At 43.7% G+C, this 22,481-nt stretch overlaps 1 protein-coding gene across 1 annotated transcript in view; it reads right to left on the bottom strand.

The window, feature by feature from the left end:
• Window positions 1–22,481, bottom strand: part of dner (delta/notch-like EGF repeat containing) — a 223,206-nt gene that overhangs the window by 77,642 nt on the left and 123,083 nt on the right. The window contains exon 5 of the mRNA XM_055645657.1: window positions 5,421–5,566. Coding sequence (XP_055501632.1) covers window positions 5,421–5,566 — 146 coding nt within the window. The remainder of the gene's footprint in view (window positions 1–5,420; window positions 5,567–22,481) is intronic.

Raw genomic sequence — 22,481 nt, 5'->3', positions numbered from 1 at the left:
AGCAGAATTAGGCATTTTGGCCCATCACGTACTCCGCCATTCAATTATGGCTGATCTATCTCTCCCTCTGAACCCCATTCTCCTGCCTTCCCCCCCATAACCCCTGACACCTGCACTAATCAAGAATCTATCTTCTCTGCCTTAAAAATATCATCCTACACGACACAAACTGTCTTTTAAAGGGAGCATTTCTGCATTTACATACATCAGATGCACGATTATCATGAGCTCGTTTTCACCCTTATTTTAACGATCATGCAGCATTGAGTTGGCTTGCTGTATTTTTTTACATTAATAGGTGTGGTTGATCATACACCACATTCACTGTTCCCACTTTTAGAGATTAGTAAATTTAGCTCCCTTTATCCCACATAGTGCAATCCAAATTTTAGGGTGAGAGATCCATATTTGTGAATTGTACAAATGACAAGTGTTTGGCATCGTGTCACCTAGACTGCTTCCTTTAGGAAGTAAATTGAGTCTAAAAATTGTCCGTCTGCGTCCTGGGACAAATGTTTCACCTCCAGATTCAGGGACAGTTTCTTCCCGGCTGTTATTAAGAATAAGGGGTAGGCCATGTGGAACGGAGATGCGGAAAAACATTTTCTCCCAGAGAGTTGTGAATCTGTGGAATTCTCTGCCTCAGAAGGCAGTGGAGGCCAATTCTCAGGATGATTTCAAAAGATAGTTAGATAAAGCTCTTAAAGGTAGCAAAGTTAAGGGATATGCGGAGAAGGCAGGAACGGGGTACTGATTTTGGATGATCTGCCATGATCACAGTGAATGGCAGTGCTGGTTCGAAGGGCCGAATGGCCTACTCCTGCACCTATTGTCTATTGTTATCAGGCAACTGAATCTTCCTGCCACAACTAGAGAGCATTCCTGAACTACTATCTACCTCATAGGTGAGCCTCAGATTATCTTTGATTGGACTTTACTGGTTTTACCTTGCACTAAACGTTATTCCCTTATCATGTATACACTGTAGCTCCTTACCTACTCAATTGTAACCATGTATTAACATATAACAATTACAGCACGGAAACAGGCCATCTCGGCCCTACAAGTCCATGCCGAACAAATGTTTTTTCCCCTTAGTCCCACCTGCCTGCACTCATACCATAACCCTCCATTCCTTTCTCATCCATATGCCTATCCAATTTATTTTTAAATGATACCAATGAACCTGCCTCCACCACTTCCACTGGAAGCTCATTCCACACCGCTACCACTCTCTGAGTAAAGAAGTTCCCCCTCATATTACCCCTAAACTTCTGTCCCTTAATTCTGAAGTCATGTCCTCTTGTTTGAATCTTCCCTATTCTCAAAGGGAAAAGCTTGTCCACATCAACTCTGTCTATCCCTCTCATCATTTTAAAGACCTCTATCAGGTCCCCCCTTAACCTTCTGCGCTCCAGAGAATAAAGACCTAACTTATTCAACCTATCTCTGTAACTTAGTTACATGTATTAGCAGATGTATTATCTTTGTGCTGACTAGTTAGCATGCAACAAAAGCTTTTCACTGTACCGTGGTAATTGTGACAATAAACTAAACTGAACTGAAATGGGCCGTCAATGTTTCATGTCGAGACCCTTCTTCTGGACTCGATGTTATTTACAATCTCAGCATCATGTCAACCTGGCAATAGTACAACAATGTAATCTCACGTTGTGCACAGTTGTTGCCCAGTTGTTGCCCTGAGATGTTTCCATCAGGAAGGACAGGATAATCCAATAGCATTATCCTTGTAATGTCACTGGGCTGGAGTTACTGATTGCTGCCAGCAGTTTCGAGTTGTTAGCTGTTTGAGTACCACACTACTACATTCAGTAGCAACTTTCACAGCTGGGAAAGATCTCCCCTTCAGCTTTAGCAGCTGTCAAAGACCTGACAGAGATGTTTCAGGAGCAGAGATAATGCCAGAGGTTTAGTTGCTGACGAGACCACATCTCTTGACTTCAGAAGTCGAGCGAGTTAGACCCTCCATCTTCACATATGATGAGCGTTTGATGGCACTGGGCCTATACTCACTGGAGTTTAGAAGGATGAGGGGACATCTCATTGAAATTTACCGAATGGTAAAAAGCCTGGACAGTGTGGACGTGGAGAGGATGTTTCCACTAGTGGGAGAGTCTAGGACTAGTCATAGCCTCAGAATTAAAGGACTTTCCTTTAGGAAGGTGAGGAGGAATTTCTGTGGTCAGAGGGTGGTGAATCTGTGGAATTCACTGCCATAGAAGGCGGTGGAGGTCGAGTCAATGGATATTTTTAAGGCGGAGATAGATAGCTTCTTGATTAGTATGGGTGTCAGGGGTAATGGGGAGAAGGCAGGAGAATTGTGTTAAGAGGAAGAGATAGATCAACCATGATTGAATGGCAGAGTAAACATGATGGGCCGAATGACATAATTCTGCTCCTATCACATTGCAGGTAGTGATGGGTGTATGGGGACGGGCCAGACAATAGACAATAGATTCAAAATCCAGTCCATTTTGAATCACTCATTGGACTTCACTCCAAGATCCCCTTTGCAAAAGTCTTTGCTGCACAAGATACATCAGCTCTGAGCTGATTAAGAAGGAACTGCAGTGTCTACCTCCGCTCTGAGCTGCTGCGGGCCAGACCTGCTGTGGCATCCAACATAATATAGCACCAGGATTTAGAGTGTCATTTATTCTGGTCTATGTACCTCAAAGGAGCCTCTAACAGCAGAAATAAAAAAAGAAAATCTTTCGTTTGTCCTACTTTTAGCAGCCAAAAGCAGAGTACAAAATGATGACCAAATGTTTTGAGCCATAATTCCAAACTGCTTGTCTCAGCAATAAATCGGAAAAATTGACTGCACAGATCTTCAAGCGACACATTATAAATAGCAGCACCAGTATAACTAAATGGATTGCAGTATGTTTCTTCCAATTTCTGCAATAACTTATCACAGAAGATTTAGCAGAGCCTTTTCTTGGTTCAAGTGATGCTGCAGTACATTGACAATGCACCAAACTTCTCATTGTTAAAAAGGCCAAAAGTCAGTAGGTTGCTTTCCCCAATTTACCCAATTAACTAAATATAAGAGCACAACTGGATTGGTTTGAAAACAGAATAGCATACTCTGACAATACCAGTTACATGATGAATCGTTGTCATCAGCTGCATTTTCTGCCAGAAAGTGGAGCAGTCAGTGCGGAGTGACAGAGCAGGTAGCTTGGGATTTGTGATAAGGAAAGGCAGGCTCACATCATAGAAAAAAAGTGGTGGAGAAACTCAGTGGGTCAGGCAGCATCTGTGGAAGGAATGTTCAGGCAACTTTTTGGGTCAGGATCCTTCTTCAGTTTGGAGCCTCCTGAAGGGTCCGAATCCAAAACATTGCCCGTTCATTCCCTCCGCTGATGCTGCCTGATCCACTGAGTTACTCCAGCACTTGCTCAAGATTCCAACATCTGCAGTTCCCTGTGCCTCACATTATGGACGGATGATCTTCTTGATACAGGAGAAGGAACAAAAATACAAGTACCTTCACTAGTTGTAAGTCAAAAGAATTTAGAGAGGAAATATGGAGAATAAATATTTCGGTCTCCATATATTGGAGAAACAAAGCAAAGTTTTTTTCCCAAACAATCTAATTCTCTGCTGTGCCAAAAGGAGAGCAGTTGGTAGAGATTGAAGAGTGTATCAGAGGCTGGAGAATGGGAAAGAGGGGGGGGGGGGGAGGGAAAAAATAGATCAGCCATGATCGAATGGTGGAGAAGACTCAATGGACCAAATGGCTTAACTCTGCCCCTATGTCTTATCAGTGGGTCACAGAATGAATAGGCCTATTGCAATGATGAAAAGGGAGGGGAATAGAAGACATGTCTGGTGGTGGTATCTCATTGAAAGTGATAAAAATCTGTAGCATCTTATAGGATATAAGGTTTCTAACAATCTGTTAAAAGTAACTCAGCTGCTCGACTTGCTGAGTTCAACCCATAGATAGATTGTTGACAACATCTGCAATCTCTTGTGTCTCCAAGGTACGATTTCTGAATGATGCATCCAAATTCATTTTACGGGCAGGGATTGGTAGCTAAACTAGATTCTTTCAACGTGGGCATTTCCATCTTTTTCATTTTGCAAATGAAAGCAGAAATAGTTCATGAGGTTGTCACCTATTTTGCATGATAATGCCAAAACATGGATTGAATAAGGTGCAGTAAATCAGAGCTTGAATAAATATCCATTATTTCAATGCTTTTCAAAATACTTCAAATAATGTTTCTGAAATTTTAATTTAACAGCATTCTGAATTGATTTCAAGGGAGGAATGATTGAATTTATGTAAACACAATTTTGTTGGTTTGCTGCTATGTCAAAACATGTGTTTACATTTGACAAGAAAAGGGAAGTGAAGGTAATTCAAGTTATGTATAGGGAAAATTCAAAGGTAATGCTTGTCAAATGGAACATTAGCAAAAGAATAGGAGTATGAACTGGTGATAAAATGGGAGAATGTGAAAGTGTACCTGAATCAATGCGAGGGAGAGATATGGATAGAGAGAGGGAAGGGCATGTCGTGGGCAGGGCAAGTCGTGCTTAGGGTATGTCGTAGCAAGGGCACGGTGTTGGTAAGGCATGTTGTAGCAAGGGCAAGTCGTGGGTAGGGCATGTGGTAGCAAGGGCATTTCATGAGTATGGCACATCGTAGGTAGGGCCTGTCGTGGCAAGAGCAAGTTGTGGGTAGGATATGTCGTGGGTAGGGCACGTCATGGGTAGGGCCAGTCATAGCAAGGGCATGGCTCCCTCTGACTTTACCTCCCAGTATTCTACAACCAACTCAAGAAGAGTGATGAAATTTAAATTCCTGCATTTACCTCGCAAGATTGAGGAGGATAATATTGATAATAATCAATGAGCTAAGGGGGAGACCATTGAAAGTGAGCAGTGGGGAATGCTGGGTGGGAAGAGAAATCAAGTGAGCCACAGTGAAGCGTGCATGAATAGGATCAACACAAATGGCTCATCCAGGATCTCTTCTTCCTTTGTCATAGAGTGATACAGTGTGGAAACAGGCCCTTCAGCCCAACTTGCCCACACCGGCCAATACGTCCCAGCCACACTAGTCCCACCTGCCCATGTTTGGTTCATATCCCACCAAACCTGTCCTATCCATGTACCCGTCTAACTGTTTCTTAAACGTTGGGATAGTCCCTGCCTCAACTACCTCCTCTGGCAGCTTGTTCCATACACTCACCGCCCTTTGTGTGAAAAAGTTACCCCTCACATTCCTATCACATCTTTTCCCCTTCACCTTAAACCTTTTGTCCTCGATTCACCTACACTGGGCAAGAGACCCAATCTATTCCTCTCATGATTTTGCACCCAAGGTACTGCAGCAATCTAATTGCAGTGACTTAGCGTGGCCAAAAGGAATTCCAACTCACCTCAGAAAGTTTGGTGACACACTGTCCTCTTCCAGAGCACTGGAGATCATCCTGGTTGTCCTTTTGTTCTGTGCAGACACTGGCTTTAACTTTCATGTTCAATCTCAAGGCTGTCAGTGCTTTAGTAGCTGAGTCATTCACCAGGACTGGAGGAAACAAAATAGGGAAAAAATCTTAAATAATATGCTTCCATAATGCCATCTCTATTTAAGCACCTGTGACCTAAAGGACACCATTTATCCTAGGGTTTACACCCAGATTAACCATTAACACAATAATTGTCATCCACTTAATGTGCTTTGGCCTTTGATTATTTTTTATCTGAATTTCTGCAAAATTATAATGCTTCCAAGTCAACAATCCCGATATGACGCCCTGCTAATATGACATATTTACTAAGATAATATTCTTTGCAACATGCTACTCCTTTATTGGCATAAGTTCTGTATTGTACGGGAGCGGATACAGTTACTCTTGATAGGCTTCTGATACATGCTACTTCTGTCATGCTGATACACAACAGAATGCCACATTCAACAACTCTCAACAATATATTTTGGGCAGTGGGGAAAGAGGTTGAGCATCGTAATACGATTCAGGTTCAATCCTAACCTCCGCCGTTGGTTGTGTGGACTGTGCATGTGGATTCCCTTCACATTCCAGAGATGTTCTGATGGATAAGTTAAATTGCTAATGTACATTAACCCTAATGTAGGCAGATGGCAACAAATTATCACTGCTCAATAAACATTAAACCCATCCTTTAAGGCTCCATTGTTCCGTGTTGCTCAAATAAGCTGTTTCTGACATTGAGAATTGCAAGATTTCACTGATTGTTAGGCACACAGGAAGGATTTGACATGTTGTTAAGTTGTATCCCAAGCTGAACCAACTGCGTTAGCTGTAAGACAGCTTTAAATGTGCATAGAACATATAATAAAACAGTACTGGATCAGGCCCACAATGCTTGTTCTGAACATGATGCCAAGTTAAACAGATCATTTGCCTGTATATGATCCATATGCCTCTAGCCCCTGCACTTCCATTTGCCTAACAAAATACCTCAATGCCACTATTTTATCTGCCTCCACCACCACTCCTGGCAATGTATTCCAGGCCCCCGCAACGCTCTGTGTAAAGAAAATATCCCACACATTAGTTTTTAGTTTAGAAATACAGCATGGAAACAGACCCTTCGGCCCACCGAATCCATGCTGACCAGCGATCACCCATACCCCAGTTCTATCCAACGCACCAGGGACAATTCACGGAAGCCAATTAACCTACAAACCTGCACGTCTTCCGAATGTGAGAGGAAGCCAAAACCTCTGGAGAAAATCCGTGCGGACACAGGGAGCTTGTACAAATTGCGTTCGGACAGCACCGGTAGTCAGGATTGAATCTAGGTATCTGGCGCTGTAAGGCAGCAACTCTACCACTAGGTATGTTACAAAACCTACCTGAATCGTCATTGGGAATCTGCCCACAGCCAGGTCCGCGATTTTGGCGCTGTTTGGAGGGGGCGGGTTTAAAACGCGATTTTTACTAGGCTGTACTAATCGCAGATGTTCAGCCAAGTAAATCATTAACGAAAAATCGCTGCAAGACCCGGTCGCAAAAGGTATTATTAGTTTTATAGGTCTCGATAATATAGTTATAATAGTTTTAAAATTACTGTCTCATTCCGCAACCTCTCGCATCCCCAGGGTTTTATAAAGCAAACAATTAAAGGTATGTACCTTATTTTTACATTAAATGGGGCATATATATAACCCTATATATCAAGTTATCTATAGCGAGTAGTTCATTTTGGGCTTTTTATATCCCGCAGTATTTTTCTCGGCATTTGAGGGCACTAATCCAGCGCGATGTCAACGTTCTAAACCAGCGCGTTCACATGAACCCACTAGAAAGCCGATTTAAATGGGCATTTATTTACAGCAATTGAACACTAAATTCCTTCCATTTGGCCTATAAATTAATGTAAATTAGATATAAAAATCATGTTATATTGTGAATTATTTGTGAATAATCTTTGGACACTTAGGCTATTTAAAAATGTTAATCTTTCCTTAAGAAATGGGCTTTTGACTATCCAAGATCACAGCTTTTTTGTAATGTCCATTGAAAATCAATAGGGAACAAGATGCTAATTTCCGAGTATGAAAATGGCCATAACTTTTTTAATACTTGAGATATGAAAGTGAATTTGGTGTCAAATTAAACTTATTGTTATGCTTTATCTGATGGGATAAATTGCAGACTTGATTTTTAAAATCTCAAAATTTTGTAACATTGCTACTACCACTGTACCACATTTCCCCCTCACAACTTATAGTTTATGAATGCCTCTGAAAACTGAAACAAAACTGTTCACAATATTTTGGACTAACATTTAGTACTTCATGAAAAATACAAGTTTTATTTTATTGATCAAACAAGAACATGCACATGGATGTAATCCATGGAAGGCTGTGGAGACCATCAATGAATATTCTTAAGGCAGAGATAGATAGATTCTTGATTAGTATGGGTGTCAGGGGTTTGGGGGAGAAGGCAGGAGAATGGGGTTGAAACATAGATAATATGTGCAGGAGTAGGCCATTCGGCCCTTCGAGCAGCACCGCCATTCAATATGATCATGGTTGATCATCCAAAATCAGTACCCCGTTCCTGCTTTCGATCAGCCATGTTTGAATGGGCGGTGTAGACTTGATGGGCTGAATGGCTTAATTCTGCTTCTCTCACTTATGAACCTATATAAGGTAAGAAAACAGGTAACATTCTTAAATGTGGCTTTCTGAGAAAGCAGCTTTGGGAGGACCTTGGACTGCAATGAGGCTGCAAGATTATTTAGCCTCTCTTTGCCCTTGACATGCTTTATTCTGGTCTGATTACTTAGCATTTATGAGATGGATGGAAACAGTAAAATGGCGACATTACTTCAAAGGCATGGGTCAGGTCTCTGCTATCTTCTCCGAGCTCTCTGAAATTTCTGGTAGGTGGTGAGTAGGTAAAGATAACCATCATACGTGAGCAAAGGTCACCACAATCTGTGGGTTCTGCTCTTCCAACAGAAAGCTACACGTTGCAATGAGAGGAAAAGTCTGTGAAAGCGTAAAGTTACGTACAAACTCTGGTGTTTTAAATAGTCAATAGTCATAGTCAATTTTATTCGTCACGTACACATATAAGTACAGTGAAATTAATTTGCCACCAGCGGTACAATTTAAAAAGAATGCAGAATACACAATAAAATTTAACACAAACATCCACCACAGCATTCTTCACTGTGGTGGAAGGCACAAAGTACAGTCAGTCCTCCTCCATTGTTCACCCGTGGTCGGGGCCATAAACCTCCGCATTCGCCTCTACGGACAGCCGGATGTACAGGCCCTCTCGTCGGGATGGTCGAACACACCCCACGGCTTGGAGGTCCCGAATCAGCGCTTTCTTACTGGAGACCGTGGCTGCAGGCCGGCGGTCGGAGCTCTTCTCTGGCTATCCCTGGCGAGGGATCCCGCTCCAGAAGTCCATGCCGCGCCCGTGGCTAGAAGCTCCGCAGACCGTGGCTTCAGGATGTTATAGGCCGCGGGCCGTGGTCAGAGCTCTTCTCCGGGGATCCCTGACGAGAGATCCCAGGCTCCGGACGTCCCGCCCGCGGCTAGAAGCTCCACAGACCGCGGCTTCAGGATGTAACAGTCCGCAGGCCAGCGATCAGAGCACTCCCTTCTGGCGACCCCCGGCAAGGGCTTGCCTGCTCTGCGATGAAAAGTCCATGCTACGCCCGCTGCTGAAACTCCGGGCCCGACTCCGGGAAAGGCCGCTCCAATCCATGGTGTTAGGCCGCAAGGGAGGTGACATGGAAAAAGTCGCCTCTCCGTGGAGGAGGCGACCGAAAGCGGTTCCCCCCTTATTCCCCTCACCACCCCCCACACAAGACACACCGAGAGACACTAAAACAAACTTTTGGACACACTAAAAAAAACCCAAAAAAAGTAGAAATAACGAACATGCTGCTGGCAGGGCATCCGTCTCATAGCACCTCCACCGACTGCTCATTTGGTAGCCATTTGGTACCAAATCTCAAGTGCTAATTTGCCCATTTGCAAATATAAAATGGTACTCCGTATGTTATGTAGTTACTTCCCCCTCATGGTTAAAAAGCATTTCAGGCATTTCTATTCAAGGGGATCTTTTCCGCTCGTCCATCGACTGACGATCGCAACTCACTAACTAAAATTCCCTTGTGATGTATGACCAAACAGCAAATGAAGCAAAGCTCACGACTTAGTTTTTTGTTAGATGCTTTCATCTATCATCTTCTCCGTATCCATCTTGACCCAGAATATATGAATTGAAACTCCAGATGTAAGCAAATTTATCTAGGCCAAATACGTTTCCTACACAGCTATTAAAGGACCACATTGACAAATTGGCTCCCTCATGAAGTAACTAGGCTTTGGACCAGGCATGCTCAAGATTCCTCCTCCATGGCCACCATCCAAAGATATGTTCTTGACTTAGATAAAAAGCCTGTACCGTGGACCCAGGAGGAACAAGTAAATGAGGTCAATGGGAGTAGAAATGAGTTGAGATGTAAAATAGCCTGCCAGTTCTTTAGGACAGATTTCACATTACTACGCAAGGAATAGCATTCCTCATTAAATGAACAAATCTGCTGATAGAAGGGGTACGAGGCATTCCATCTAATCTAAAGACATGAATTAAATCCTATGGTGATTGTAAGTAAATCTAGAAAATAAACAATATCAGTGGTGATGATGACCATTAAAGTACTAATTGTTGTGAAAACCCAACTGGTTCTTTGAGGGAAGGAAATCAATCTTTACTTGATCTGTCCCATAGGTGAGTCCACACACACTGTGGCGTGGCTGGCTTCTGAAATAGCTGAGGAATCAACTCAGTTCAGAGAAATTAATTTGTGGTGAGCAATAAATGGCCTTGCCAGTCATACCCACATCTGTCGTGTGAATAAATAAATGACTCAGAATGTCAGAGTGGGCCATCACACATCCACGGCCCTCAGCCTCAGTACCGGCTCTCCACAGGGCTGTGTACTGAGCCCCCTGCTCTACACCATCTACACGCATGACTGCACCCCAGTCCACCACAGCAACACCATTGTCAAATTTGCGGATGACACTACAGTGGTGGGACTCATCTCCGCGGGGGACGAGTACGCCTACCGGGATGAGGTGGAGCAGCTGACAGGGTGGTGCGAAGAAAATAACCTGCTCCTCAACACCTCAAAGACGAAGGAGGTAATAATAGACTTCAGGAAAAACAAAACGGACATGGTACCACTGACCATCAGAGGGGACTGTGTAGAGAGGGTGGCGGATTTCCGCTTCCTGGGAATCCACATTGAGGAGGACCTGACGTGGAGCGTGAACACCACTGCGCTGCTGAAAAAGGTCCAGCAGAGACTGCACTTCCTGCGGGTGCTCAGGAAGAACAACATCACTCAGAGGCTGCTGCTGTCCTTTTATCGGTGCTCCATTGAGAGCATACTAACATACTGTGTATGCGTGTGGTACACCAGCTGCACAGTGGCTCAGAGGAAAGCGCTCCAGAGGGCCATTGACAACGCCCAGAGGATTGTCGGCTGCCCTCTCCTTACCTTGGAGGACCTACACAGTTCCCGCTGCACCAAAAAAACCCAGAATATAATAAAGGACATCTCCCACCCCGGACACTCCCTGTTTGAACTGTTGCCGTCAGGCAGACGGTACAGATCCACAAGGACAAGGACAAATAGACTACAAAACAGTTTTTACCCCACTGCTATAAAAGCACTAAATGTGGCCGCCAAGGAACGCAGGGGCGATACAGACTAAGGGACTGTGGTAACGGTGAAATCGACAGAAGGATGGAGGGTTGGGTGTGTATGCGTGCTTTGTCTGTGTTTTTTTATTTATTGCTTATCTTTATTATTTTACCGTGGATGTTTCGTTAGCTTTAGAAATGTTTGAATGCTGCACTGACTGGCTGACATTTTAAATTTCGTTGTACATGGCCCATGTTACAATGACAATAAAGAAACTATTCTATTCTACTCTCGAGTACACGATGGCACAATTCAGTTCGAGAGAAATTACGGATGGGCAATAAACAGCTTTGCCAGTGGTTACCACATCTGGGGGAGGGAGGTGGGGGGGGGGGGGGGGGGGGGGGGGGGTGGGGGGGGGAGGGGGGGGGTGTGGGGGGGGGGGTGTGAGGTAGGGGAGGGGTGAGTAGGGGAGGGGGGGAGTATAGGGGAGGGGGTGTAGGGAGGGACGAGGTGGGAGGGGGGGAGTGTGGGCTCACCAGTTCCCGGCCCTGGCTCTGACCACACTCCTGGCTCCAGGACCCGGCTCTGGACTCACTCAGCTGCTCCCGTCTCCAGTGCCTGTCGCCATCATAGCCCCCGCCTGCAGAACACAGCCCACACCCACACACTGCTTCAGCTTTACTCTCGGCGGCTTGTGGACGGGCAGCGGCTTCTGGACGTGCTCACGGACTCAGCCCCGCCTCCGGGAATTTATTCTCCAACGGGTGCTGGAAGGGGCGTTACCTGGTTTGTGACTGACAGGCGAGAAGACCAGTCTGCTGATCTCACGATTTTTTTAAACCTTCATAACTTTTGTAATCTTCCACCGATCGGAACAAAACTTGGTGGCTTGGAGCAGCGGCGAACGGTGAGTAAGGTGGCGAATAATCCTAGCGATATAAGATAGCGTTTTCGCGCAAATTTACATACAACGTAGACCAGAAGTGGTCAAGATGAGAGTTTTAGTAATAGTATATAGATGATACATTGTCAGCAATAGAAATTCTGCATGTTGTTCTGATGAATAGCCTGGAAGAAGAGAGAAAGGCCTGGATAGAGTGAATGTGGAGAAGATGTTTGCACTAGTGGGAGGGGCTAGGACCAGAGGCCACAGTCTCAGAATAAAAGTACGCATCTTTGGAAAGGAGATGAGGAGAAATTTCTTTAGTCAGGGTGGTGAATCTGTGGAATTGATTTCCACAGCTGGCTGTGGAGGCAAAGTCAATGGATATTTTTGAGGCGGAGATTGACAAACTCTTGATTAGTAAGGGTGTCAGGGGTTCTGGGGACAAGGCAGGAGATTGGAGTTGAGAGGAAGAGATAGTTCAGCCATGATTGAAAGGCGGAGTAGACTTGATGGGTCGAATGACATAATTCTGCTCCTATCACATATGATCTTATGACCCGTGATAGTGCACAGCTTACAGGTAGTGAGAGGGAAAGATAGATCAGCCATGATATATCAGCTGAAAGTGACAAATTCCATTCACATGTATCAAAGCTGCATATTCATTCGATTAGAAATGTATGGATTTTCTACAGTTAACAAAAAAAAATTAAACTCTGGGCCCAGGGTCTCAGTTTTGGCCAAAACCATCATTGAAAGCTTGTTCATTAACTCCAAACAAAGATGGAGGTTGAAGCAGTACTATCTCTCAATGTGAAATCTAACAATCATCAATCAATCACAAAGATATTACTGACCAAAACTGAACACAAAACATTGCCTCATCAACATATTGTACAATTGTAACAAACATCCCAACTTCTATATTCAATACCCTGACTGGTGAAGGCCAACGTACCAAAAACATTTTTTTAACCACCCTACCTACCTTTGTCCAACAGGCAACTATTTATCTGTACTCATAGAGCCCTCCACTCTACAACATTCCCCTTGGCCCTACTATTCACTGTGAAAGTCCTGCCTTGATTTAACCACTCAAAATGCAACACCTTGCACTTATCTGTATTAAATTCCATCAACCATTCCTCAGCCCACATGCCCAGCTGATCAAGATCCTGTTGTAATTTTTAATAACCATCTTCACTGTCTACAATACCACCTACTTTAGTGTTATCAGCAAACTTATATATTCTCATCAAAATCATCGATATAAACTACAAACAACAATGGGGCCAGCACCGATCCATGAGGCACACCACTCGTCACAGGTGTCCAGTCCAAAAAGCAACCTTCCATTGTAGCGAAGGTGGACACAAAATGCTGGAGTAACTCAGCGGGACAGGCAGCATCTCTGGATAGAAGGAATGGGTGAACGTTTCGGGTCGAGACCCTTCTTCAGACTGATGTCAGGGAAGTGGGCAGGACCAAGATAGCCTTCCATTATAGCTGGGTGATCAGAACTGTAAACAGTACTCCAAGTGTGGTCTCACATGCAACTTGTACAGCTGCATCATGATGTGCTAACGTTTGCACTCAATACCTTTCCCAATGAAGTCAAGCATGCCATAAACCTTCACTACCCTGTCAATCTCAGTCCCCAATCCTAGATCTCTCTGTGGTGAAACACTCTCCAGGGCTCTCTCATTTGCTGTGTAAAGGGTCTGTCCCACTTTCACGACCTAATTCACGACCTCTGCCGAGTTTGCCCTTGACTCATACTCTCAGCATGGTCGTCACAAGGTCGTAGGAGGTTGTAGGTAGGTCGTAGCAGGTCGTGATGCTAGTCGTAGGTACTCGTGGCAATAAGTAGGTCGGGCCGTTTTTCTAGCCTGATGAAAAATGTCCACAAGTAAAAAAGGTCGCAAAAGTGGGACAGGGCCTTAAGTCCTGCCCTGGTCTGACATTCCAAAGTACAACATCTCACACTTGTCAAGTTAAAATTCATTTGCCATTCCTTGAGCCGCCTTCCCAACTGATCTAGTTCTTATTATGTAAACTTAGATACACTTTCTCACTGTCCACTATAACACTTATTTTGTGTCAACTGCCAATTAACTAACGATGTTAACTATATAGCTATTCAAATATTTAAGGCGGAGATTAACAGATTCTTGATTAGTAAGGGTGTCTGGAGTTATGGGGAGATGGCAGGAGCATGGAGCTGAGAGGCAAAGATTGATCATCCATGATTGATTGGCAATGTAGACCTGATGGGCCCAATGGCCTAATTCTGCTCTTATAACTTATGAACTTATCAATTATGAAATTGTTAAGGTACAGTGTATATAACAAACAGCAATGACCCCTGTGACATTCTACAGACCTCGATTAAGAGAATCAATCTTCCACAATTACCTTTTGACTCCTTCCTCCAAGCCAACTTTGAATCCAACTATGGACACAAGTGCTGGAGGAAATCAGCGGGTCAGGCAGCATCTCTGGAGAGAAAGGATGGGTTGGAATCCAACTAAAGAGCTAATTTTGAATTCCATGCAATCTAACCTTCCAGACTAGCCTAACATGCAGGATCTTGTCAAAGGCCTTGCTAAAGTCCATATAAACTCTGAGGGAGTAACTGCAATGTGTGCCCGACCCTCCAACTCAGCACATTGAAGATCCTTATGCATCCATGGGGTCTTTAGAAATGCCACTGAATGTTACAGTATGTTAATTAATACAGGCATCACATATCTCATTCTTGCTAGTGAGTCTTCATAATATCAAAAAGTACATTTAAAAATTGTATTTGTTAACGGCAAAATTGTGCATGGATTTGCAGTATTTCCACGATAAACTGAATTACATAGTGACAAGAGATGATGAATGTGGGTTGGTCAAGGCTTTGTTAATAGCAGTCATGCTTCTGACTTGCTCCCACTGCACAGATTTACACAGAGAATTCTACGCTGACACATCAGCAGGTACACAGAGGGAGTCATTTTATAGATTACATATTAAATCAAGGCCCTCTCCATTCTCACATTGGCTGTGAAAAATCTCATTACAATATTTCAAAGAACAGCAGTAAAGTTACTGTGACCAACATTCATCCTTCAATTAACATCATTAATATCTTATTATCTATTTATAACATTCTCGATCATGCGAATTTCCAACATACCAATTAGTGTTGTGCTTTCTTTCAACACTTCAAAAATGCTTTGATATTTGTAATACCGAGTTGCCTCAGATCAAGAGTCTATTGAGTCTATGGCCACCATTAAGCATCTATTTACTTAATCTTATTCTAAAGTCACTTTATCCTCCCCATAAACTCCCATCAGACACTACTGCTCAAACATTGCATACGAGGAACAATTTACTTACTAACATATCTTATGGGCCTGTCCTGCTTACGTGACTTTTTCGGCGACTGCCGGCACCCGTCATAGGTCGTTGCAGGTCGCCAATATATTTCAACATGTTGAAAATCCAGCAGCGACCAGAAAGACTCTACAATTCATGTTTAAGAGACAAGAGGGGACTCTACAATTCTTTGAGCGACTGAGGAGACTACTCACGACCATACAGGCGTCACCCGGCAACATGTCGCGGGGTGAAACCAGAGTCATACTTTGTTCTGGTCACCGCTTGGTAGCGGTGTGGAATGAGCTTCCAGTGGAAGTGGTGGAGGCAGGTTCATTGGTATAATTTAAAAATAAATTGGATAGGCATATGGATGAGAAGGGAATGGAGGGTTATGGTATGAGTGCAGGCAGGTGGGACTAAGGGAAAAAAAATTGTTCGGCACGGACTTGTAGGGCCGAGATGGCCTGTTTCCGTGCTGTAATTGTTATATGGTTATGTGGTTACTGTGTCTCTGTGCTAACTCTATGTAAATGCATGCCTTTTCTTGTTCTCAGTCAAAACATGTACCAATCTGTGCGACGTGATCTGAGCAATATGGCTTGTTTTCTTTTAATACAGGAGTGTTTCTTCAGTAATACAGTACAGGAGTTTTCCCCATAATTTTAAATTTATCTTACTGTGCGGAAAATTTGTTTGGCATTTATAGCGGTTGATGATTAATACAATATAATTGGGAACAGATCTCTCTTTGCCTGTTGTTGCATTAGCTCTCTGTGCTGCTTTGTATTGCAAGCGAGTTTATCACATCAATTTAAGGGATTATTGACAGTAATAAAACCGTGATTCCAGCAGTGACTATTGACTTAAATCACTGGAAGAGCTTTGCATAATTGAGAACAAATCAAAAGTGAAATGGGCAGCTGGGCTCTTTGCCCAGTACTTGCAAGTAACTATTTTCAAACGGCATGGAAGGACTTCATCCACAAAAAACTCCAGGACATGTTCAAATAAATGCCATGAGCTACCTTTCTTCATACAGTTCCCTGCGGTAATCTTCGCTTACGGTAATGGAATGTGGCAGGTTGCCGTTTGTACTGAATAGGCTGGTCTTATCACCTGCCACCAGACGCACATGTTGCTCTCAGCCCGAAACCTTCACACTTGGACCAGGACTTGTCTGCATTTGCCAGCATCCAATGCTGGATCCAGGCCAAGGTTGGTAGCAGTGGCATCAACTGATTCATCAACTAGATATGGAGTCCAAAGGACAGTGCAGGTTTTTGCAGCAGTCCCAGCTCTCTGGCTGGGAAGACAAGCTGGTGAACTTGGATCACGTTTAACAGGTGCATGTATGACAGCCCCGTTCAAATGAAAGGCAGAATTCGACAGCTAATTAGTCTAAATGTGTGCATATATATGCATATACGTATACATACGTATGCGCGCACACACACACGTATTATATATATATATATATATATATAGAATGTAGTCACAAAATGCTGGAGTAACAGCGGGACAGACAGCATCCCTGGAGATAAGGAATTATGTATATATATATATATATATATGTGCGTGTGTTTATATATATATGGAATGTGGCATATTGCCGTTTGTACTGAATAGGCTGGTGTGTGTGTGTGTCTGTATACATACTGTTTATACATACACACACATATAATTTATGTGTATACATGATCTTTTAATTGTTATAATGATTTTAACCAGTTAAACTTTAATGCTTTATTTTTGAGCAGACCCAAGTGATTTTGAGCATTTGTGAAAGTCAGAGGATAGCGAGCACGTTAGTCAGTCTAAGACCTACCCCACAAGACTAACAGTAATGTGTTCAGATCAGTGGCTTAATATGTGCATTTTCTTTAACCTTGTGAAAATTACTTTCATGTGAGTCTTAGCCCATCTACAGGAGTAGAGCTCCCTCCTGCTCTGACTTTTCACCAATTATCCTGGAGTGCTAGCATTGATTTTTTTAATGAGCAGCTTTGATGCAGGTTACCTGAAACTGTGGCATTAACCTATTTGTTGTTAACTCTCGGGATTACTGGATTCTGTTTAGTTGGCAAAGCACGGTTTAATATAACAGGTTTGCAATAATACTGCCTTTAAATAATATTACCCTCATAAAAACACTCAAACTACTCAGGCACTTTGGCCATTTGATAAGATGGGAACTCAGCACTTGGAGATTGAAAAGCCCAAGGAGAAGTGGGTACTTAAGATAATTAAATGCAATTTGAAATTAAAATAGAAAATGCTGGAAGTGTTCATCAACAGGCAGTATTTATAGAAAGGATAACAGTTAGAGTTTCAGTCTGTGACTTTTTGTCAGTTCTGATAAAAATATCCTTGACTTAAATTGTTTCTCTGTCTACAGATTCTGCCTGACCTGCTGAGTGTTTCCAGCATGTTCTGTCTTCATTTCAGATTTCCAGTACCTTTGTGTTTTTCTTTGTGTTTTTCATTCATAATTTGGGGCCTGGTTGGACTACATAATTGAGGTAGATAATGGCTTTGCTTGGATGGAAAGCTTCCCACGCAATTGCATGCACAAGGCCAGGTGTAAAGAATCCTTTCATATGAGGGAGGCTTTGCATTTGTGAGTGAATGAAACAGGGAGAAGGTAGAGTGTCCACTTGCGCATACATGACAGGAAATAGATTATGGGTTTCCATGCAATATATTTTCTAGAGCACTTGGTGGGCCAAAGGGCCTATTCCACGCTGTATCTCTAAACTAAACATTATCTACATTACTTCAGGCTGGTTTTGGAAACTGGCCAGATCAGGTAAGGACAGCATTACTCCTTCCTGAGATAACCTCAGTGAATCAGATGACTTAGTTTAGTTTAGAGATATAGTGCAGAAACAGGCCCTTCGGCCCACCGAGTCCGTGCTGACCAGTGATACCCGCACATTAACACTAACGTGCACACACTAGAGACAGGTTACAATTTTTACTGAAGCCAATTAGCCAACAAACCTGTACGTCTTTGGAGTATGGGAGGAAAACTGGAGAAAACCCATGTGGTCATGGGAAGAACGTACAAACTCCATACAGACAGCACCCATCATGAAGATTGAACCCGTGTCTCTGGCACCGTTAGGCAGTAGCTCTACCACTGTGCCTCCGTGCCACACTTGTGACGATGATTCACTTATTTAACAATCAGATTTACTACTATCTTTTTCTTAAAGCTCAAAAAAAATGAAGCGGTACAAAAAATGTATTAAGATATATGTGTTGTGTAGTATTGTAATTTACCGTACTTCTAATAAAAATAATTTAAATAAATAAATAAATAAATAAAATGATCAGATTAACGATACGTGGCTTTTATTTCAGATTTACTTAATTGCATATTTCAATTCCTTAGCTGTGATGGGATGAGAATTCATGTACGTTAGAATAATATTCTGCTAAAGTAGCTGCTTTCTTACCATTTCCATAATATATACCATACAGCTGACTAATTTTTGATCCATTATTAGATCACTTGTGAAAATCCATCTTCTCGCAAGATGTGAGGAATGCCTGTTCCAACCCAGGATAAAGGGACTTTCTGTCTGGTTGCCAGAGACTTGGATCGGAAATATACCCTGCTGACATGTATTTTGATGTTGCCTCCCTCTGGGCATAACTCCGTTGACTTTAATGTTCATTTTTTAACATCAAAGATATCTCACTGTTGTTATGGACCTGGGGTTACTTCATTGGTCACAGGGAACCAGACAGAATATCACCAGTGACTGGAATGTGCAGCATATTGCTGAGGAAATCGTAACCTAGCAAATATCACCACGGAAACAGATCTGAAAGATAGGCCACTGGATGATTTTTTTTAAAACTTTTTTTGACTGATTGAAACATACAGCATGGAAACAGGCCCTTCGACCTGCCGAGTCCATGTCGACCTGTTCACACTAGTTATACGTTTGCATCCACTCCCGATGCACTAGGGGCAATTTTACAGAGGCCATTTACTTCAAAATTCACACGCCCGTGGGATGTGGGAAGAACATTAGTTAGGTTACATCTGGAATATTACGCACAGTTCTGGTCACACTGTTACAAGAAGGATGTGCAGGCTTTAGAAGAAAGAATATTGCCTGGATTAGGGGGTATTAGCTACAGGGAGAGGTTACACAGACTTGGATTGTTTTCTTTGGAACGCCATAGGTCACGGGGAGAACAGATAGAAGTATTGTATGTAAAATTATGAAAGGCATAGCTAGGGTAGAGATTTAGAACCTTTCAACCAAGATGGAAAAAATAAATACTAGAGGGCATAGCTTTAAGGTGAGAGGGGAAAAATTTGAAGGAGATGTGGGGACAACTTTTTTTTTTACATAGAGGGTGGTAAGTGCCTACAATACATTGTCAGTATTGGTGGTTGAGGCAGACACGATAGTGGCATTTAAAAGGCTTTTGGATAGTCATATGATATGCAGGGAATGGAGGGATATGGATTATGCACAGGTAGATAAGAGATGGTTTTGGCATTATGTTCGGCACAGACATGGTGAGCCAAAGGGCCCATCCTTGTGCTTCATGTTCCTATCGTCTATGTCTATGGTACACCCACAGGCAGTCACAGGGAGAGCGTGCAATCTACACACCAACTGCATCTGAGATCGGGATCGTGATGGAATAGCTTTACCAGCTGTGCCATGGTGCTATCCTAAACATTTCTTATAAGATCTGCAGTGGCTTAGTGGCGCAGCAGTATAGTTGCTGCCTTACAGTGCCAAAGACCTTGGTTAGATTCTGAGTGCATGTGCTGTCTGTACGGCGTTTGTAGGTTCTCCCTGTGAACACATAGGTTTTTCCCGGTTTCTCTGGGAAATTGGCTTAAGGTTTTCCTTTAACAACAAGATCCTGCATCATTTTTCACATGTAATTCCCCTAAATGATGCAGGATTGCTTGGTTATTTAGGACATTTTACACAAGGTAGCAGATGTGAACTTTCTTCAGTGTCCATTTTGATCTGTACCATTGGCTCCAGTATAGGGCTTTCATGCAACTCAAATCATAGAGTACGTGTCAGATTGATCAGCAAAATATTTATTTTAATCACATTTATTGCCTCAATGTATCTATGTCTGTGTGCTATCTGACTGAGTTTTACAATTTATTAGTGTTTAATTTAGACATACAGTGCGTTAACAGATTATTTGCCCCACTGAGTCCGCGCCAACCAGCGATCCCCGCACACTAACACTATCCTACACCCACTAGGGACAATTTATCATTTTACCAAGCCAATTAACCTACAAACCTGTACGTCTTTGGAGCGTGGGAGGACACAGGAGATCCCAGAGAAAACCTACGCAGGTCACGGGGAGAACGGACAACTCCATACAGACACGCACCTGTAGGCAGGATCAAACCCAGAACCCAGGGTCGAACCCAGAACCCAGGGCCACCGTGCCGCCCTGGAACTATCCTATCTCCAAACTAATGCATCCACCTTAAGGGCTCCTGGACCAGGGATTCTCCCTTTCGTCACTATCTCTAAACTAATGCATCCTCTCAAAGGAATATAAGACATGGGTACACGAGCAGTCCCCAACATGTCCCTGCAAGCCTGCTTCACAGTTCAGAATGACCATGCCTTTTCCGAACTGGTCCTCAAATCCATGTTCGTGTCTAATCTTCATAAACCTTAACCTACCCTTGGTCAAAGAAATGACCTATCTGTGATATGGAACATTCCAAAGGTTCAAAACTCACAAAGAAAACAAAATCCTGCCCTTCTCCAACTTAAATGGGTGATTCCTGTTGGATAAGGTAAATAAAACATGGAAAGCTGATCGGAAAATGGTAAAATGGAAAGATTAGAATCGCCGGAAATCTGGATATCTTTAGAAACTGTGGGAGTGAAATTTAAAAGGGAGATTGGGTAACTAAATAGAGGGTATGAAAAAATATTGGCAAGTGTAATCAAAGAAAATCCAAATATGTTTTATTAGTACTGCCTTTGCAAATGAGGAGGATGTTTTAATAAAGATGAAAGTGTGAAATAATAGATGGGATAAAGATAGCACCGAGGTGTTTAGCATCTTTGAAAATTGATGAAATGCCAGCCTTAGATGAAATATATTGAAACTTTTTTGAAGAAGCAAAGGAGTAAACTGCGTAGGCACTAATTATAATTGTGTTATCCTCCTTGGAGCAGGGTTACCAGAGATTTGGAGGATACTCAACTAAGTGGGACCCGTTGGGGAGGCCTGGTCCTGGGTGTGGGGGAGGAGGGTGTGTGTGGGGAAGGAGGGGGGTGTGGAGGAGGAGGGTGTGTGGGGGAGGGGTTTGTGTGGGGGGGGGGGGGGGTGTATGGGGGGAGGGTTTGTGTGTGGGGGGGGGGGGTATGTGTAGGGAAGGGGGGATGGGGGAGGTAGTTGTCGGGGAGGGGGGGGGGGGGGTGGTGGTGGGGGGGGGGGTGGGAGGTGGGGGGGGGGGTGTGGGGGGGGGTGTGTGTGGGGGAGGGGGGTGTGTGTGTGGGGGGGCGGGGGGGTGGTGTGTGGGGAGGGGGGGTGTGTGGGGGAGTGTGCGAGTGAAGGAGACATTGAGATGATATGGCTGTGGCGGCGCGTGTGTGGCATCGCGACGGTGGGGCCTCGTGGCGGCGGCGGCGGTGGGGTCTGGGCCTGTCGGTTGCCCGGCGGGAGTTGAGCTGGGGTTGCCGCTTCTTCTCCGCGCTAGCTAGACCCACAGCCAGTTCCCCCTCTCCCCCCCCCCCCATTTATTCACACCCTCCCCCCCGGGCATTCACACCCCCCCCCCCCCCCCCCCCCCCCCTGCTCCAAAAAGGCAGCCAACATCATCAAAGACACACACCATCCTGGGCACACGCTCCACCATTGCCATCGGGAAGAAGGTCGAAAGCCTGAAAACTGTAACGTCCAGGCTCAGGAAAAGCTTCTTCACTACAGCCAAGCAAGCAACAATTTCATTGTCCTATCTGGGACATATGACAATAAAACACTCTTGATT

Source organism: Leucoraja erinacea, chromosome 14, assembly GCF_028641065.1.
Source record: "Leucoraja erinacea ecotype New England chromosome 14, Leri_hhj_1, whole genome shotgun sequence".
NCBI lineage: Eukaryota > Metazoa > Chordata > Chondrichthyes > Rajiformes > Rajidae > Leucoraja > Leucoraja erinaceus.
The sequence above is the reverse complement of the archived record's forward strand: the minus strand, read 5'-3'. Positions and strand labels throughout refer to the sequence as shown.